Genomic DNA, 12989 nt, shown 5'->3' with positions numbered 1-12989 from the left:
GTTAGTAAAAGCCCCCTAAAATATTTAGTTATATAGTTTTATTTATATAAGAGTAAAGAAGGCTAGGTCTTTTATAATATATACTATTACTTATTACTTCTATATAAGGCCCGTAATTATTTAAGTTTTATTTAAAAATATTATATTTTCTTAATTTTTAAGCTACGGGCGGAGCTAGAAGTATATCTAGGTAAAAGCGACTTATTATTACTTATTAGCTTTGGTTTAACGGATTTTGCGTAGTTAAATAGCTTAGTAATAGCTTATAAAGCGTAAGGTAATTATAAAAGTAAACTCCCTATATAATAAGAAATTAAGAAGTAGAAATAGTAATAAGTCTATTTATAAAATCCTTTTATATAAATCGTTAAATAGGAGCTACTTTTAAAAGTAGTTTTTTTATAATATACGAACCTATAGTTTATAATACTTATTCTTTTATAATATAATTAGTAAGGAGTTTATATAAGCTAATTAAACCTAGCGGTATATAAAAAGTATAGTTTTTATAATTTACTTATATATCTAATTAAAGTACTTATAAAAAGCGTAAATCTCGATTTTTTAGTTTTTTATAAGCTCTTTTATACGTAGTTTAGTAAGTATAGAGGGTAGAATAGTATTATTTATAGCTAGCTTATGAGGTATAATAGTAGAAATAGGTAATATAATAAGTAATAAAAATAGTATAATTAATAAAGTAGAAGTAAGTAAAAGTAATATAATTAACGAAGTAGAAGTAAGTATAATTAATAAAGTAAAAATAGGTATAATTAACGAAGTAGAAGTAGGTAAAAGTAGTATAATTAGGCCCGTAGTTAAGGCCGTAGTCGAGGCTATAATTATAAAATCTATAATAGTTTAGTAAGTAGAGGAAAGTACGGAATATTAGCGTTAAGTAGGGATATTAGTTTTTATTTTTGAAGTATTACCTCTAAGTTTAGCTATAGAAAACGGGCGAAGAAAATAGAATTGGTACCTCGTGTGGGTGGATGGGGCATATAACCCAACTACCCTGTTAATTCACTGCGCTAACGTATGGGACCCCGGGATAGGTGTACGCAGTATCCGTACGGATACACTACTGGACGTCCCGGCACTATTCGGCTGCGCACAATCCAATCGGAGTGTCAAGATTGATAATGAGTATTGGTAGCGGAGTTCACCCCGTGGAGTAACTTGCGTCAAAAACCCGGGGGAGAAGAGGAGTACGCCATCCGAGCCTGGGGCTCCCCACTGGGCCCCATCAGAACATTCCAACTTTCAACCGACAGCATGTTCTTCGTCTGGGGTATTGTTTTATCTGCAATATTTACAATGACATCACTCTTTGAAGAACCGGCTTAGACCCGCCTGCGGACCTGGGGTACACCGGCAGTAAACTGTATGGTCTTCGTCGATCGGAGGGCCTCGTGACTCTGTGAATCCTTTGAGGAATGTTCTGGAAATACGGCGGTTGTACTATTCACTGTAACGAGCCTCGTGGGCGGAAGTGAGATGTTCCCTGGAAATCAACAAAACCACTAGACGGTACCATGATTATGGCTCTCCCTTGAACCGACTGCAACACCAAACATGAGATAACTCACGGAAACAACGCTGACAGAAGACCAAGGTCGGCCGGAAATCAGGACCAAGAGAAACTAGTACTCAATCACCCCTGTATAAACACGTATTAAAGTGATACCCGCGGGGCTTTTTTACTGCATTGGGGATGGTCTGCTGAGGGATTCTCCGCGTATCCCGCACCCGGAGGTACCCCAGACAACCCACCCCCGCAATTATCTCGACGTACGCTGCGGATACACACGCTCAACACTGATCAGGTGTTTGAGGAGAGAATCCCGCGCGATGGGAAATAAGGGGGCACTGATTGTGTCTGTTGTGTTTCTACCATGGACTCGGTATACGTCCCAAGGTAGTAAGGCTAGGCTAGCTGAAAGTTTCACGGGGAAAACATAGACTAAGAGACGCTGTGCCGGTTTCCGTCTGATTCAATGACTGGGCTGAACTCGGGGGTTCAAACGAAGAAAAAAAAGCGCGTGCCTTCGAAGCTTCTCCTCATACCACGACTCTTTTGGGCAATTTAAGCCCGCGACTCCACCTTGGCGCGTGTCTACTTGCTTGCAATCCCCTTACAATTCCTAGTAGCCTTCCGTCAACGAGATAGAGTCGTTGACTCGTTTTCTATATAACTACTAAGTCTGTTCTCTTTTTCTCGTCTGAATTTCTGCAGCCCAGCCTCCTCTTTGAGTTTCCCCAACTGGCTTCAGCCCTCACCCAATCCAACTCCCACCATCGATCGATATTTAAGCTTTTGCTTCCATTGAAGTGCTGTTGCTTATCTTCTCTATCGAGGTCGGCTCAAACTTGCAGTTGCTCGACAATGTCGCAAACCACGCCCGACTCCGAGAGCAAGGCTCTATCGAGGGAAGCTTCTCTCGATAAGATGAAGCTCGATGGAACTACATCTCATGTCGAGCAGACGCAACACGTTGACTTTGACGATTCTATTGAGGATACCGAGCCGTCTAAGGCGGTGTGGCTGATCACCTTCACCGTCGCCATGGGCGGTTTCTTGTTTGGTGAGCCGCTCCACAGCCCGAGCTGCAAGGATCGATCAAACCTACGGGAAGCGAATAGCTTTACTAATTGAATTGCGTGATGAATAGGTTACGACACCGGTGTGATCTCGGCCGTTCTCGTCAGTCTCAAAAGTGATCTCGGACACGAATTGGATTCGCACGAACAGGAGTTGATCACGTCCATTACATCTGGTGGCGCGTTGATCGGTGCCGTGATCGCTGGTCTTCCGGCCGATAGATACGGGCGAAAGCTCGGCATCTATATCGGCTGCGTTCTCTTCCTCGTCGGTACAATCATTCAAGCTGCTGCGTTCTCTGTGGCGCAAATGACCGTCGGACGCTTCATTGTCGGGTTGGGAGTCGGTTCTGCGGCCATGATTATCGTAAGCTACCATGAAGCTCCCTTTTCTTGTTAGCAGCTCGTTCCCGGTTGCAGTCGTCGATGGGCTTAGATATCTAACTAACTGAACAATAGCCTCTCTACATTGGCGAGCTCGCACCCGCCAAACACCGCGGCCGCATGATCGCATTCGATAACATGAGCGTAACTCTCGGGCAACTCATCTCCTACGCTTTCGGTGCAGGCTTTACCGAACTTCCTCACGGATGGCGCTACATGGTCGCCATCGGCGGCGTCCCGCCAATTATCCTCGCTTTCCTTCTGCCAATGTGCCCTGAGTCGCCCCGACAGCTCATCTCTCACGGAAAGCTCGAGGAGGCCACGCGCGTCATTAAGCGTGTCTACCCTCATGCGACGGAAGAACAGGTCAACGCCAAGATCGGACACATGACGTGGGTGGTCGAGGTGGAGGCACAGGCTACGTCTGGCTCGCTGTGGGACCGCTTCAAGGAGTTGCATGTTGTGCCTGCCAACTTCCGCGCCCTTATTACCGCGTGCGCTATCATGGCCAGTAAGTTTTCTCGGGTCTGCGTTCTCCATACAAATACCGGGAAAAGGGCAACTTTATGAATAGGGACTGACATCGCTTAGTAAGTCAGCTGAGCGGTTTTAACTCACTTATGTACTACTGTGCGAACACAAAACAGCCCGTAGCGGCTCCCGGAGTTGGGGGTTCTAGAAGAGCTTCGAAGCGTGTGACGAGGTAAGTCAAGTGGTATCACTTGCTCAAGGTACTGAAATAGATACGTCCACCCAACCGAGATCAGGCGGTAAGATAGGTAATTTGTAATGCAGAAGTCGAAACTGCCAAGATAAAGAATCATTTCTCAAACCGTACCTAGAAGGTCTGGCAAACCCACGATTGCACTCTTAGGGACTGAGCGGTCCAATGGACTCTTCCAAGTATAATTAACGGCGTCTAACGGTATGGTAAGTAGATACCTATCCTTTCGACTTGTAATGGGACTACGATATGGACGAGTGTCATGCTACGTGATGTGGCTCTCTTGCGTAACTATCATGGAGGCTTAGGAGGAATAGAAACTGAACGGGAATCTGGACTAAGTCATTTACGTGGTACCTTTCCTAATAACCTCTGCGATCAGGCGACCCCAGACTAATTTATAGGTACACACTTCATGTTTATTATTCCGCGTCAACACCCTCTCCGGAAGATTCCGAGTCGAAAATATCTCTACGCACATACACAAGGTCTTCCTGTACAACGGACTCTGCCTCGTCCGAGCTGGGAGAAGCCCCGTTCGCCGTGGAGGTATCCCCATCTTCGGTGGACGTGTCGACTTGGTCCTATTGTCATCGTCAGTGACTTGAAGTCAGTTGCGACAGACATGTAGCCACGAAGTACACACAAGACGCTCCGAGGTAGGACTATCAGTCAAAGCCAGTGTTGCGTTGGCAGCTGAATCATTGGAGGAGCTAGAGGCCAAGTTGTCCATCGTGGACGAACTTATAGTTTCCTCATCCGAGTCGTCGTATGCCTTGTCGTACAACATCCGATAATTGTCAAGCAGGCCATCGAGTATTTCATTAAGCCTAAGTTTAGTTGTTGACGTTAGTCGTTTTCGGACAACAGAAATGGGAGTAATAGCTCACCGGACAAGCCATCTGCGAGATCCGTACGTAGGCTCGTCGAAGTACTCTGGTTGCTGTCCGCCGAGCAGAGGGCTCAAGTTCATGGTCCAATAGCTGACCGGCCGAGGACCGGCTTCTTGCTCTTGATCAGGCATGTCGGAAGGCGATGCGGGTTTTGGTTTGGAGAGCGGTCTTCAGGCTGAGACGAAGACCTCGTGCCCAAGCATCAATATATGTTGAGGAACCTATGTGAGTTTCCTCTACGCACTAGGCCAGACTTGCCACCTGGTATCTTGGTCATAGTCATGCCGCGTCACGCTGGCGAGACACGACGGACAAAGAAGGAAAACGTCACAGGGCCCTAGATTTATATCGGCTACATGAACCGAACGATCCGCATCAAATATCGGAACTCGAGTTTCAGATACCTACATCGATTTGACCATCTTCTCAGTATGTGAGTGACACCAGAGACATTAGTTGCGACTTTCCAGAATATACCCATGCGGACGAGCGCGGTTCCTGTAGCAAGTCGATGAGTTTGCTAAAGGCCTTGTTACTCAAGGCAGTCGAGCGACAGCCAGACGCCAATCGGCGTGATGCAAAACCCAAAGTGGCTGCAGGCCGTCGTTTGCACTGTCCTTGAGCCCATGCAATGCAGAAGCCCAACACCTCAAGACAACATTGAACTGTCCATAGTAGGCTCTCGCTCAGAGCGCACGGTGTCACGTCATAATGCCGCTACCTATTGCTATCGTGCACCCTGATATGAGACACCTGACCCAGTATAGGCACCTCGCATAGTTCGGGACGTGATCTTGGTTCTGTAAGTAGGTACAGCTTACGCTGAGAATGGTTTTCTTTGAGAGCCTAAACCCGTTCAGGGTTTCGAACGGACGACCACAGTGTGTCTAGCAGCTCAGAAAGCCTCCTTCCAGTAGCCTGTCACTCAGCAAGTGCCCGATCGCAAGATGTAAGACCGCTCTCAGCAGCTGTCAACGGTCTTCCTGCGCCAAGCAGACTCCCGATGCCGACTTGACGCTTCGTAACAACAACTCCCATCGTTCGTCAGACAACGTTGATGGTCCGCTGTGAAGGCGCTGATCGACACCAATTGCTCCAGGGGCCAGGAGCACGACCACATTCGCATCTGGGACACCGAGAGAATTCCCTCGTTTCGAAATTTGTCAACGTCCCTGCAACGCGAAATTGCGGATAAGAAGCCAAGACCTACGCCTCGAGCACTTATCGAGAGCATCTACAATGACGGTGCCGCTTCTAGCAGGAAGGAGGCTAGCCATACCGAGTGTTATTATAGTATACAGGAATAGGTATACGAACTATATCACAACAGGCTTGGACCTTAATGCACCCATATTGAACTCAGAGAAAAGAGCAGTCTACCTGATGCTATGGAAATACAAGGCTCCCGTCTAGAGCACACAACTGAGTGCCCGGCGAGCGCTGATTCGCATCCTCTCCCGTCACAGGCCAGAATCGCGGGAACACCGAAGTTGAAGGCGGACCAGCGTTGGCGGGATTCATTACTAAAGTAACCACCTCGAAGGCATTTCGACGTGTATGTAGTTGCACTAGGCGGGATGCGGTCGAGATAACACACGATCGACTATCTCTTGACTCAGGTTAGATACCCCCCGACGTTACAACAGAGGTTCGTCAAGTCTGCGAAATGCCGTTGTCCTTCTCTCTCTCCTCAAATAGGACTCTGTACCTAGGTGGTGACTTATGCCTCTCCTCGGGCCAGCTGCGTATTGCTCTACCGGGCAGGCCGGGGTAAAGCGTCGTTAGGACGACGAAAATAAGCCTAGAGCGTATCGTGTAATGATATAAAGCTTTTCTGAATCGATATCCGCATGATGATGAGTCCTGTTCAGGTTCGAGCCAGGGAACATAGACGCAAAGAGGGGCCACAGTGCAACACTTCCCTCCAGACCGAGTTCTCGCCAGAGCCTATGCCCCAATAGGGGTCGCTGGGGTAAGACGTCGGGCCATGGGGAAAGAAGGTGGCAAAGGGCCCGGAGATCGAAGCCGTTGAGAGACCACTCAACCAGCTTGGTCACTGGCGAGAAGCCGAGCTGACGAAGCCTGGCAGCGACCTCTTCCGCTCTCATACCCTTTGTCCGAGCGTCCGTCGAAGAGAAGTCATAGATCTGGTTGAGCTTTGCGTGCATGTTAGAATCCGTGACCGCTTTCAGTTCAGCGAAAGTCAGGCCGTGATCAACGGTGCAATGCAAAGCTAGGACGCCAGTGCAGTCGCGGACCGCTATCTCACAAACCAAGTAACGGCGGTGAAGTCGATTATAAACTGCTTCGACATCCACGAAGAACGCCTCAAGCCTGCCGCCCTCGAAAATAGCCTTCTTGACGTGGCACCATTCCGGGGACACAAGTCTCCGAGGCCGCAGGCTTGTTCCAGAGAGGAACCGAAGAATCTCTGCTGGGCTCTGGGTCTTGAGGAGACCTCGGCGGACCTCAGCAGTTCGATGAAGCCGCGTTGCCTGATCCGCATGGTACCTGCAATGCCACAAGGCCTCGACTGGCTCTCTGCAAGTGGGACGACGACAGAGATGTATACCGCTGGGGGTGAACTTGCCCTCGGATACCCACTTCCGAATGCGCGTCGCCAGGGAGGCGCAGGTAGAGCAGAAGGGGTACAGCTTCACAGTCTTGCTCTTCCGTGATGATGCGCTCCGGACGTGGCCTGTCTCTACCGTGATGATTGTGCCCTGTGGGCAGTCGAAGTAGCCATGTCTCCAAATAACGCCTTCGCACGGCGTAGCCTCGAAGGCGTCGAACGTGATACCGGCATTGGAGAGACGGGAACGCACATCTCTAAGGCGTGAAATGCCCGAGTTGCTGTCCTGCGAAACGGTCGTGTCGTTGTCGTCCTCCGAGCTCGAAATGGCCGATAGATCTCCGCCACTATAGTCACAGTCTTGAGCGAGGAGTTCTGGCTCCGTCGTTACGACTCCACTGTCTCCTAGCACGGAGATCGTGAAGTCCGGCACCGAGGCGGGCATCTCCCCCGGCACCCCGCCCACGGTAAGACCGAGCTCTCGACACCACCGGATGTACGACACTGCTAGGTTTGGCGGCCCCGGTTGATGGCCCAACCAGACTGGATCGCCCACAACCCCACAGGAGTGATAACTAATCCCACTCCGTAAGAAGCTGAGTCCACATTCACTACATCGAAACAGTGGACGTCCCTTCCGGTACGAATCGACGGTCACCTGCCTAGAGCCCAAGCATTTACGGACGTGCTTAGTGATTGTTGCCAAAGCGAAACCAGAAACTTCGCATTTGGGACAGCGATACGTCCCATACCTATCGATGGCGATAGACCGGCCTTCGCACCTGGTAATGTGCAAAGCCGCACCGCGTGCTGATGCAAACCAAAGCCCACATCCTCGGGTACAGTCGAACCCGTGGCAGCGAACGGCGAGCCCCGTGCACCGCTCCTGGTGTGTCTCCACGTCGGTTTGGAGGCAAAGACAGACAGCACACCTCCGTAGGCCGTCGAAGTTGAACACCTTTAGCCTCTTCCTTTGGACAACGGGAATGGGCCGTAGAAGCGTGAAGTGCGCCCCGAAGGGTAGCGCTGAGGACTGGTTGGCGGATGGCATTTGCAATCCAAGGCAAAAATCGATTGTAGCTGAGGAGAGGGAACCCAGACGAGCGTTCGCAACTCCATTGAAGATGCGCCAGATATTTAGGTCATTCGTTGAACGATCGGGGGGAAGGGGATCCAGCCATCTCAGACCCAGACACCCGGCTTTGTCGATTACGCGACGAATGTTTCGACCTACGACATACGAAAGAAATCCCCATTGGACATGTTCAAAGTAAAGTCCGATATACTTGGTCATCATGGGCCCTAACAGCTGCACCTAATGCTCAAAACTAAATCGCCTCGGCCATCTCCCATCCCTCTGCGACTAGCGACTGAAAGACGCGGATGTTTTTGTAATGGATATCGCCGAAGCTGGCTTCCGTGACGGCACCTCTCGTCGTGGTCATTTTGCTGCCGGCGTGTTGTTGACTGTAAGGCCTTCCCTGGATTTCGTCGTCGCCTATTACTTGGTTCTTTCGGTAAGCTTATAAACCTCACCTAGTGCGAACGATGCAATCAATCGGAGCCTCGGCGGTACCCTTGCCGCACTGGAACTAGGTTCCATTGGCAAAACAACGACCACCTCCAATTGAACAAGCCGGTCAGTCTCGAAAGCCTGCTCTTGGTCGACCAGTATGGAATCAAACACATGTTGAGGGTGACTACGGGGAGATCGTCTGCTCCGGATGGCTTTCGAAAGTGGAGGTCTAGTTATCTCAAGTCATTGTTGGGTCGAAGGCCTCTCCCAGAGCGTGCAGTGACCCCAGCGCCGCCCCTTTCCATCCACAACGACGTCGACCGGCCACAATTCGCCTGGGAGGATAACCTCCACTTAGTACGTGATGACTTCTCATACCTCATGAGAGCGCCGTCCCGACACAACTGGGATACGAAGGTTCTGGACCTCATTGACACCCGTGGCCGCCATCACACTCTGAGCTACGGCCTTGGCGCTGTCGAAGGATGCCGGGTTGAGAAGTGGAGAACACAGACGATCGACAACGTACTACGAAGCTTTCGGGTGGTTTTCGGTGAGCCCTGTAATCCTCCAGGTCGGGTTTCTGTTGTTCGTGGCGCGGGGCACTAAACCACTGTTCAGGAATGACATCCGGACTTGCCAACTCGTCGGCGAGGCTTCTAGAGCAGATAGTGCGCACCTTCGACACCAGTGCGGCGATTGTGCCGCTCAGAAGGCTGGTCGACCAGGTACAGGCCGTTGTTTGTGCTCGTACTGCGTCATCACTGCGACTAGAGGTTGCGGGTCCCAACTTTTTCAACTTCTTCCTTACTGCCGTGACCAAGGACCCTTCTCTTCGAGAACACTTCCTCAGACTCAACTGGACGGAGCGGGTCGACAAACCTTTCAGCCGACAGTCGCGACTTGAGCTCCTCCACGCGCTAGTCCGGAGCCATGTGGAAAACTATCAGGGCCAAGACTTGAGCCTCCCTGGTCACTTATACTCAATATGGATCCGGTACTGCAACTTTCTTCTGGATACGCCGTTTCCAGACTTCCGCAAGAAGATAATCGCCCATGAGAAGACTTGGAAGCTCTTAGAACAATTCGCCGAACCGGCAAACAGTGCTTATAGGTGGGGCGACTATGAGCGAGGTCAGACACGAGTTCAGGAAGCGCACTACGGTGCTCCCACCAATGCTTTCACCACACATCATCTAGTTGCACTGGAGTGAAGTTTGGTACACAGGGTGGCAAAGTCAAGGACAAGCGGATTTCTCAAAGGTGGCAGGGTACGTCGTTTGGCACGTCAGGTGGGGCAAGGCAAGGGAAGCGTGCCAGACCTGCCGGCTGAAATCCAAGAAAGAGCCATGTTAGCGGAGGGAAGCTCGATGTTTGAATACGTAGTCAATGTTCCTGAAAGCCCACGGAGTGTCAATCAGTACGTGGTTTGACAGTGCCAGCCCTAGACTCATGTAAGCTTCCGAAGACCGGCAAACAGGCACCTGCTTCTCAGTCTGACCTGTGACTTCATTTAAAGAAAGCACAGTACGCCGATCGGCTGAGAGCAACTTCCTGTCCAAGTCGATTTGTCTCTGACTGAATGAGTTCCAGCCCGGAGCTCAAGCCGTCTCATGATATACTGCTATCGTATGAACCAACCCCTAGCTATCATGTATTTAGCTAACGCTCACAGCCTTAAGGACGATATCTTCGTTTGATCCTCGATCCTGAGAGCAGCCGAGATGTCGATCACACTGCTCAAGCACACTCACCTGCTACCGTGGACAAGCGACGGACGACCTATTCTTCAACGAAACACCGATACGGTGCTAAATTGGCGATCGGGCGGGTACCACCTTGTTGAACTCGACCTGCATCCCCAAAGAGCCGACTGTCCTATCATTCTCACCACGGAGGGTTTTGAGCGCTGCCCAAGATGTCTCGTGGTCGCCGGGCATATAGAAATAGATGAGCACATATTCCAAAGACTGAAGTGCGGAAGAGAGCACGAAGAGGCCGTTGATTTCTGCGTAATGAGGTGCGGACGTCCCTTTTCGGCAGCCGCAGACCCGTCCAAGGCACGATTTACACATGAGAAGACCTGCGATGGGACTGTTCCAATGCTGTCACTGGACGGAGAGACCTTGGCTTGCCCCCGTTGCCGATTTCCGGGTCTCCAGTGGGACACCTTTTCCCGGCACATTTCCAAATGTCAGGGCGACCGCCGAGACGCTGCGAAAGACGTACACGAGATATGGCTGGGACTCAAATCGCAGAAGTACATGGCAGAATGCAAATGCGGCTTCCTCATCACGTTCAGAGCATCTTCGACCCATGTGTGTGGGCTTGCCGGCGACCCTGCCTGGTTCGGCGTGCTGAAAGATATCCCCGACACGTCGGTGCCTCTTCTTAAATGGTATCAAGACCACGACCTAGGCTTCGGCGGCGCACCATTATCGACCCATTCGGCAAGTATCAGCTCGCCGCTTACGTACGCCTCTCAAGTGCCCCTCCACAAGCTCCCTGCAGACGGCGTCGCGATAGCAGATGAAGTCGTTGCGAGGCATTACGTGCTTTTTAATTGCCTCATCAGCAACGCTCAGCCCTCTGAAGATCTCGTCTCGAAGATTGCGGCTGTTCAGGACCTCCTCCGACTTTTCTACGTCCGATCTGAGGCCTTTGTAAGGTACTGCAAGCGCCAAGCAGAGGGTCTTGAAGAGGAGGGTCCTCCCGAGGCCATTGATGAAGACTTCGTCGTTGGCGACGACCCGGAGGCCGGAGAGGGCTTGGAAGATGACCTTGTCGAGGAGCTTGACGTCGTCCAGAGGGTCTTGGACGACTTTGGCAACACGGATAGTCTGCTGGGCCATCTTGGCTCCGGCCTTCCGCATGGGAAAAGCTTTATACATCCTATAAACTACCATGCGGAGACGAGGAACCTGACGAGAGAGTTCTTAGCGAAGATGAAAACTTTGGCGGTAAGTGGGATAGACTCATAGCGGAGCGGACATCGTACTGACGTGGTATAAAGGTGGACCAACGAAGCGAACTGGCGGACGATGCGGTGAAGGGCCTCAGGAATCTCCTGAACCGAGCTACGCTTCAGTGGGCGGGCATCACGCACGACGAGCCTGTTCTCTCTCGAGCCTGTCCGGGCTTCCAATGGAGGCACGCGCAGCATGCGTGCCCCTGGGGCGTGGAGAATATCGACTTGTCTCACGCGCATATCACGCCCAAGTTCGGGGCATTTTACCTAATAGCTCCGGCTTGCTCGGGATGCTGGGACTTGGCGGCAAAGTTCGCTAAATGGGTGAACCTGTCCAAGTACTCAAGTGATGGCCGCCCTATCTGCTGCTCCAACGGATGCCAGGAGACTCGGTGGATTGGAAAGTTGTGTAAATCACATCGGGAAACAGATCACAGAAAACGGGTCCGTGATACAATAACGCTCGCCTCTGATAGCAAAGGGACTATCGACAACGCCCTGCAGGCTTTGCTAACGACGGAAGACCTAGAGACAAGTCTCAGCCACGTCACCCCTCGAGAGCGAGGCAATCCGCACGACCCTTGGGAGCGCGTCGCGGCAGAGGTTTTTGGGGAGTGCCAGCCTACGAATGTGTTCTTCGTTGATACCGAATGGGCATACGCAGAGGGTAGGAGGCTGTTGTTTGAGGTAAGCTTTGTAGATGGAAGCGGGAAGAACCTCCTCACGACGACCATTGATCACGGCTGTACTATTGAGCATCTTACTCTACCGTTCAAGCGCAATTATCGCAACATAATCCCTTATGCGCTCGGCATCTACTCCCGGGAAGGAAATAATAGACCCGCACAACTTGACGACCAAACGCACGGCTTGACCCCTGACGAACTCCGAGACAGGATGCGGGAGATTGGGATTGGTCCCGACTCAATCGTTGTCGAGTGGTCAGTCGGCCGCTGCGACAGAGCAAACGTGACGGAATGTGTAGGTTCGGATTTCGACTCTGGGACATGGGTTACGGGCATGGAAGTACTGAAAACCATGGGCTGGCGCGGTACAAGGCAACTCATCTCCTTGTTTTCTTTGTTCTTTCCGAATGACCCTAAGCGGTGGAGAGCCCACAGGGCCAACATTGATGCCATCAAGACCTTGCAGTTGATGCGGAAGCTGCTCGGCTATCTCTACAGGCCTAGAAGCAGTTGAGAAATGCCGGGCGAGGCGATTGCGATACATATCTATCCACCATACTTTCTAGCGATGAATATCAGAGCATGCCTCGCCCCATGGCAGACTATTGTACGGTAACATGATCACCAGATAGGACACAATACCGC

The 12989-nt window shown here is 51.0% G+C and overlaps 5 protein-coding genes across 5 annotated transcripts; 3 read left to right on the top strand and 2 right to left on the bottom strand.

Annotated features, from left to right (window-relative positions):
* Positions 1 to 2386: 2386 nt before the first annotated feature.
* Positions 2387 to 3692, top strand: CCOS01_08491 (myo-inositol transporter; the record flags this gene model as incomplete). Its single annotated transcript, XM_060456652.1, has 4 exons — positions 2387 to 2585; positions 2673 to 2968; positions 3061 to 3496; positions 3577 to 3692. The coding sequence occupies 4 exons, from the start codon at positions 2387 to 2389 to the stop codon at positions 3690 to 3692; spliced, it is 1047 nt and encodes a 348-aa protein (XP_060312926.1).
* Positions 3693 to 4131: 439 nt separating this feature from the next.
* On the bottom strand, positions 4132 to 4733 carry CCOS01_08490 (uncharacterized protein; the record flags this gene model as incomplete). The annotated part of the gene is made up of 3 exons (XM_060456651.1): positions 4132 to 4293; positions 4356 to 4539; positions 4600 to 4733. The coding sequence occupies 3 exons, from the start codon at positions 4731 to 4733 to the stop codon at positions 4132 to 4134; spliced, it is 480 nt and encodes a 159-aa protein (XP_060312925.1).
* A 1650-nt stretch (positions 4734 to 6383) lies between these two features.
* CCOS01_08489 (uncharacterized protein) lies at positions 6384 to 8225 on the bottom strand (the record flags this gene model as incomplete). Its single annotated transcript, XM_060456650.1, has 2 exons — positions 6384 to 7749; positions 7927 to 8225. 2 exons carry the CDS (start codon positions 8223 to 8225, stop codon positions 6384 to 6386), a joined length of 1665 nt encoding a protein of 554 aa, XP_060312924.1.
* A 636-nt stretch (positions 8226 to 8861) lies between these two features.
* On the top strand, positions 8862 to 9904 carry CCOS01_08488 (uncharacterized protein; the record flags this gene model as incomplete). The annotated part of the gene is made up of 2 exons (XM_060456649.1): positions 8862 to 9243; positions 9312 to 9904. 2 exons carry the CDS (start codon positions 8862 to 8864, stop codon positions 9902 to 9904), a joined length of 975 nt encoding a protein of 324 aa, XP_060312923.1.
* Positions 9905 to 10414: 510 nt separating this feature from the next.
* Positions 10415 to 12858, top strand: CCOS01_08487 (uncharacterized protein; the record flags this gene model as incomplete). The annotated part of the gene is made up of 2 exons (XM_060456648.1): positions 10415 to 11650; positions 11704 to 12858. The coding sequence occupies 2 exons, from the start codon at positions 10415 to 10417 to the stop codon at positions 12856 to 12858; spliced, it is 2391 nt and encodes a 796-aa protein (XP_060312922.1).
* Positions 12859 to 12989: the final 131 nt, after the last annotated feature.

The sequence above is a fragment of the Colletotrichum costaricense genome, assembly GCF_030867565.1.
Source record: "Colletotrichum costaricense strain IMI 309622 chromosome Unknown Scaffold_8.1, whole genome shotgun sequence".
Lineage (NCBI taxonomy): Eukaryota > Fungi > Ascomycota > Sordariomycetes > Glomerellales > Glomerellaceae > Colletotrichum > Colletotrichum costaricense.
This window is presented reverse-complemented; position numbering and strand designations above follow the sequence as displayed.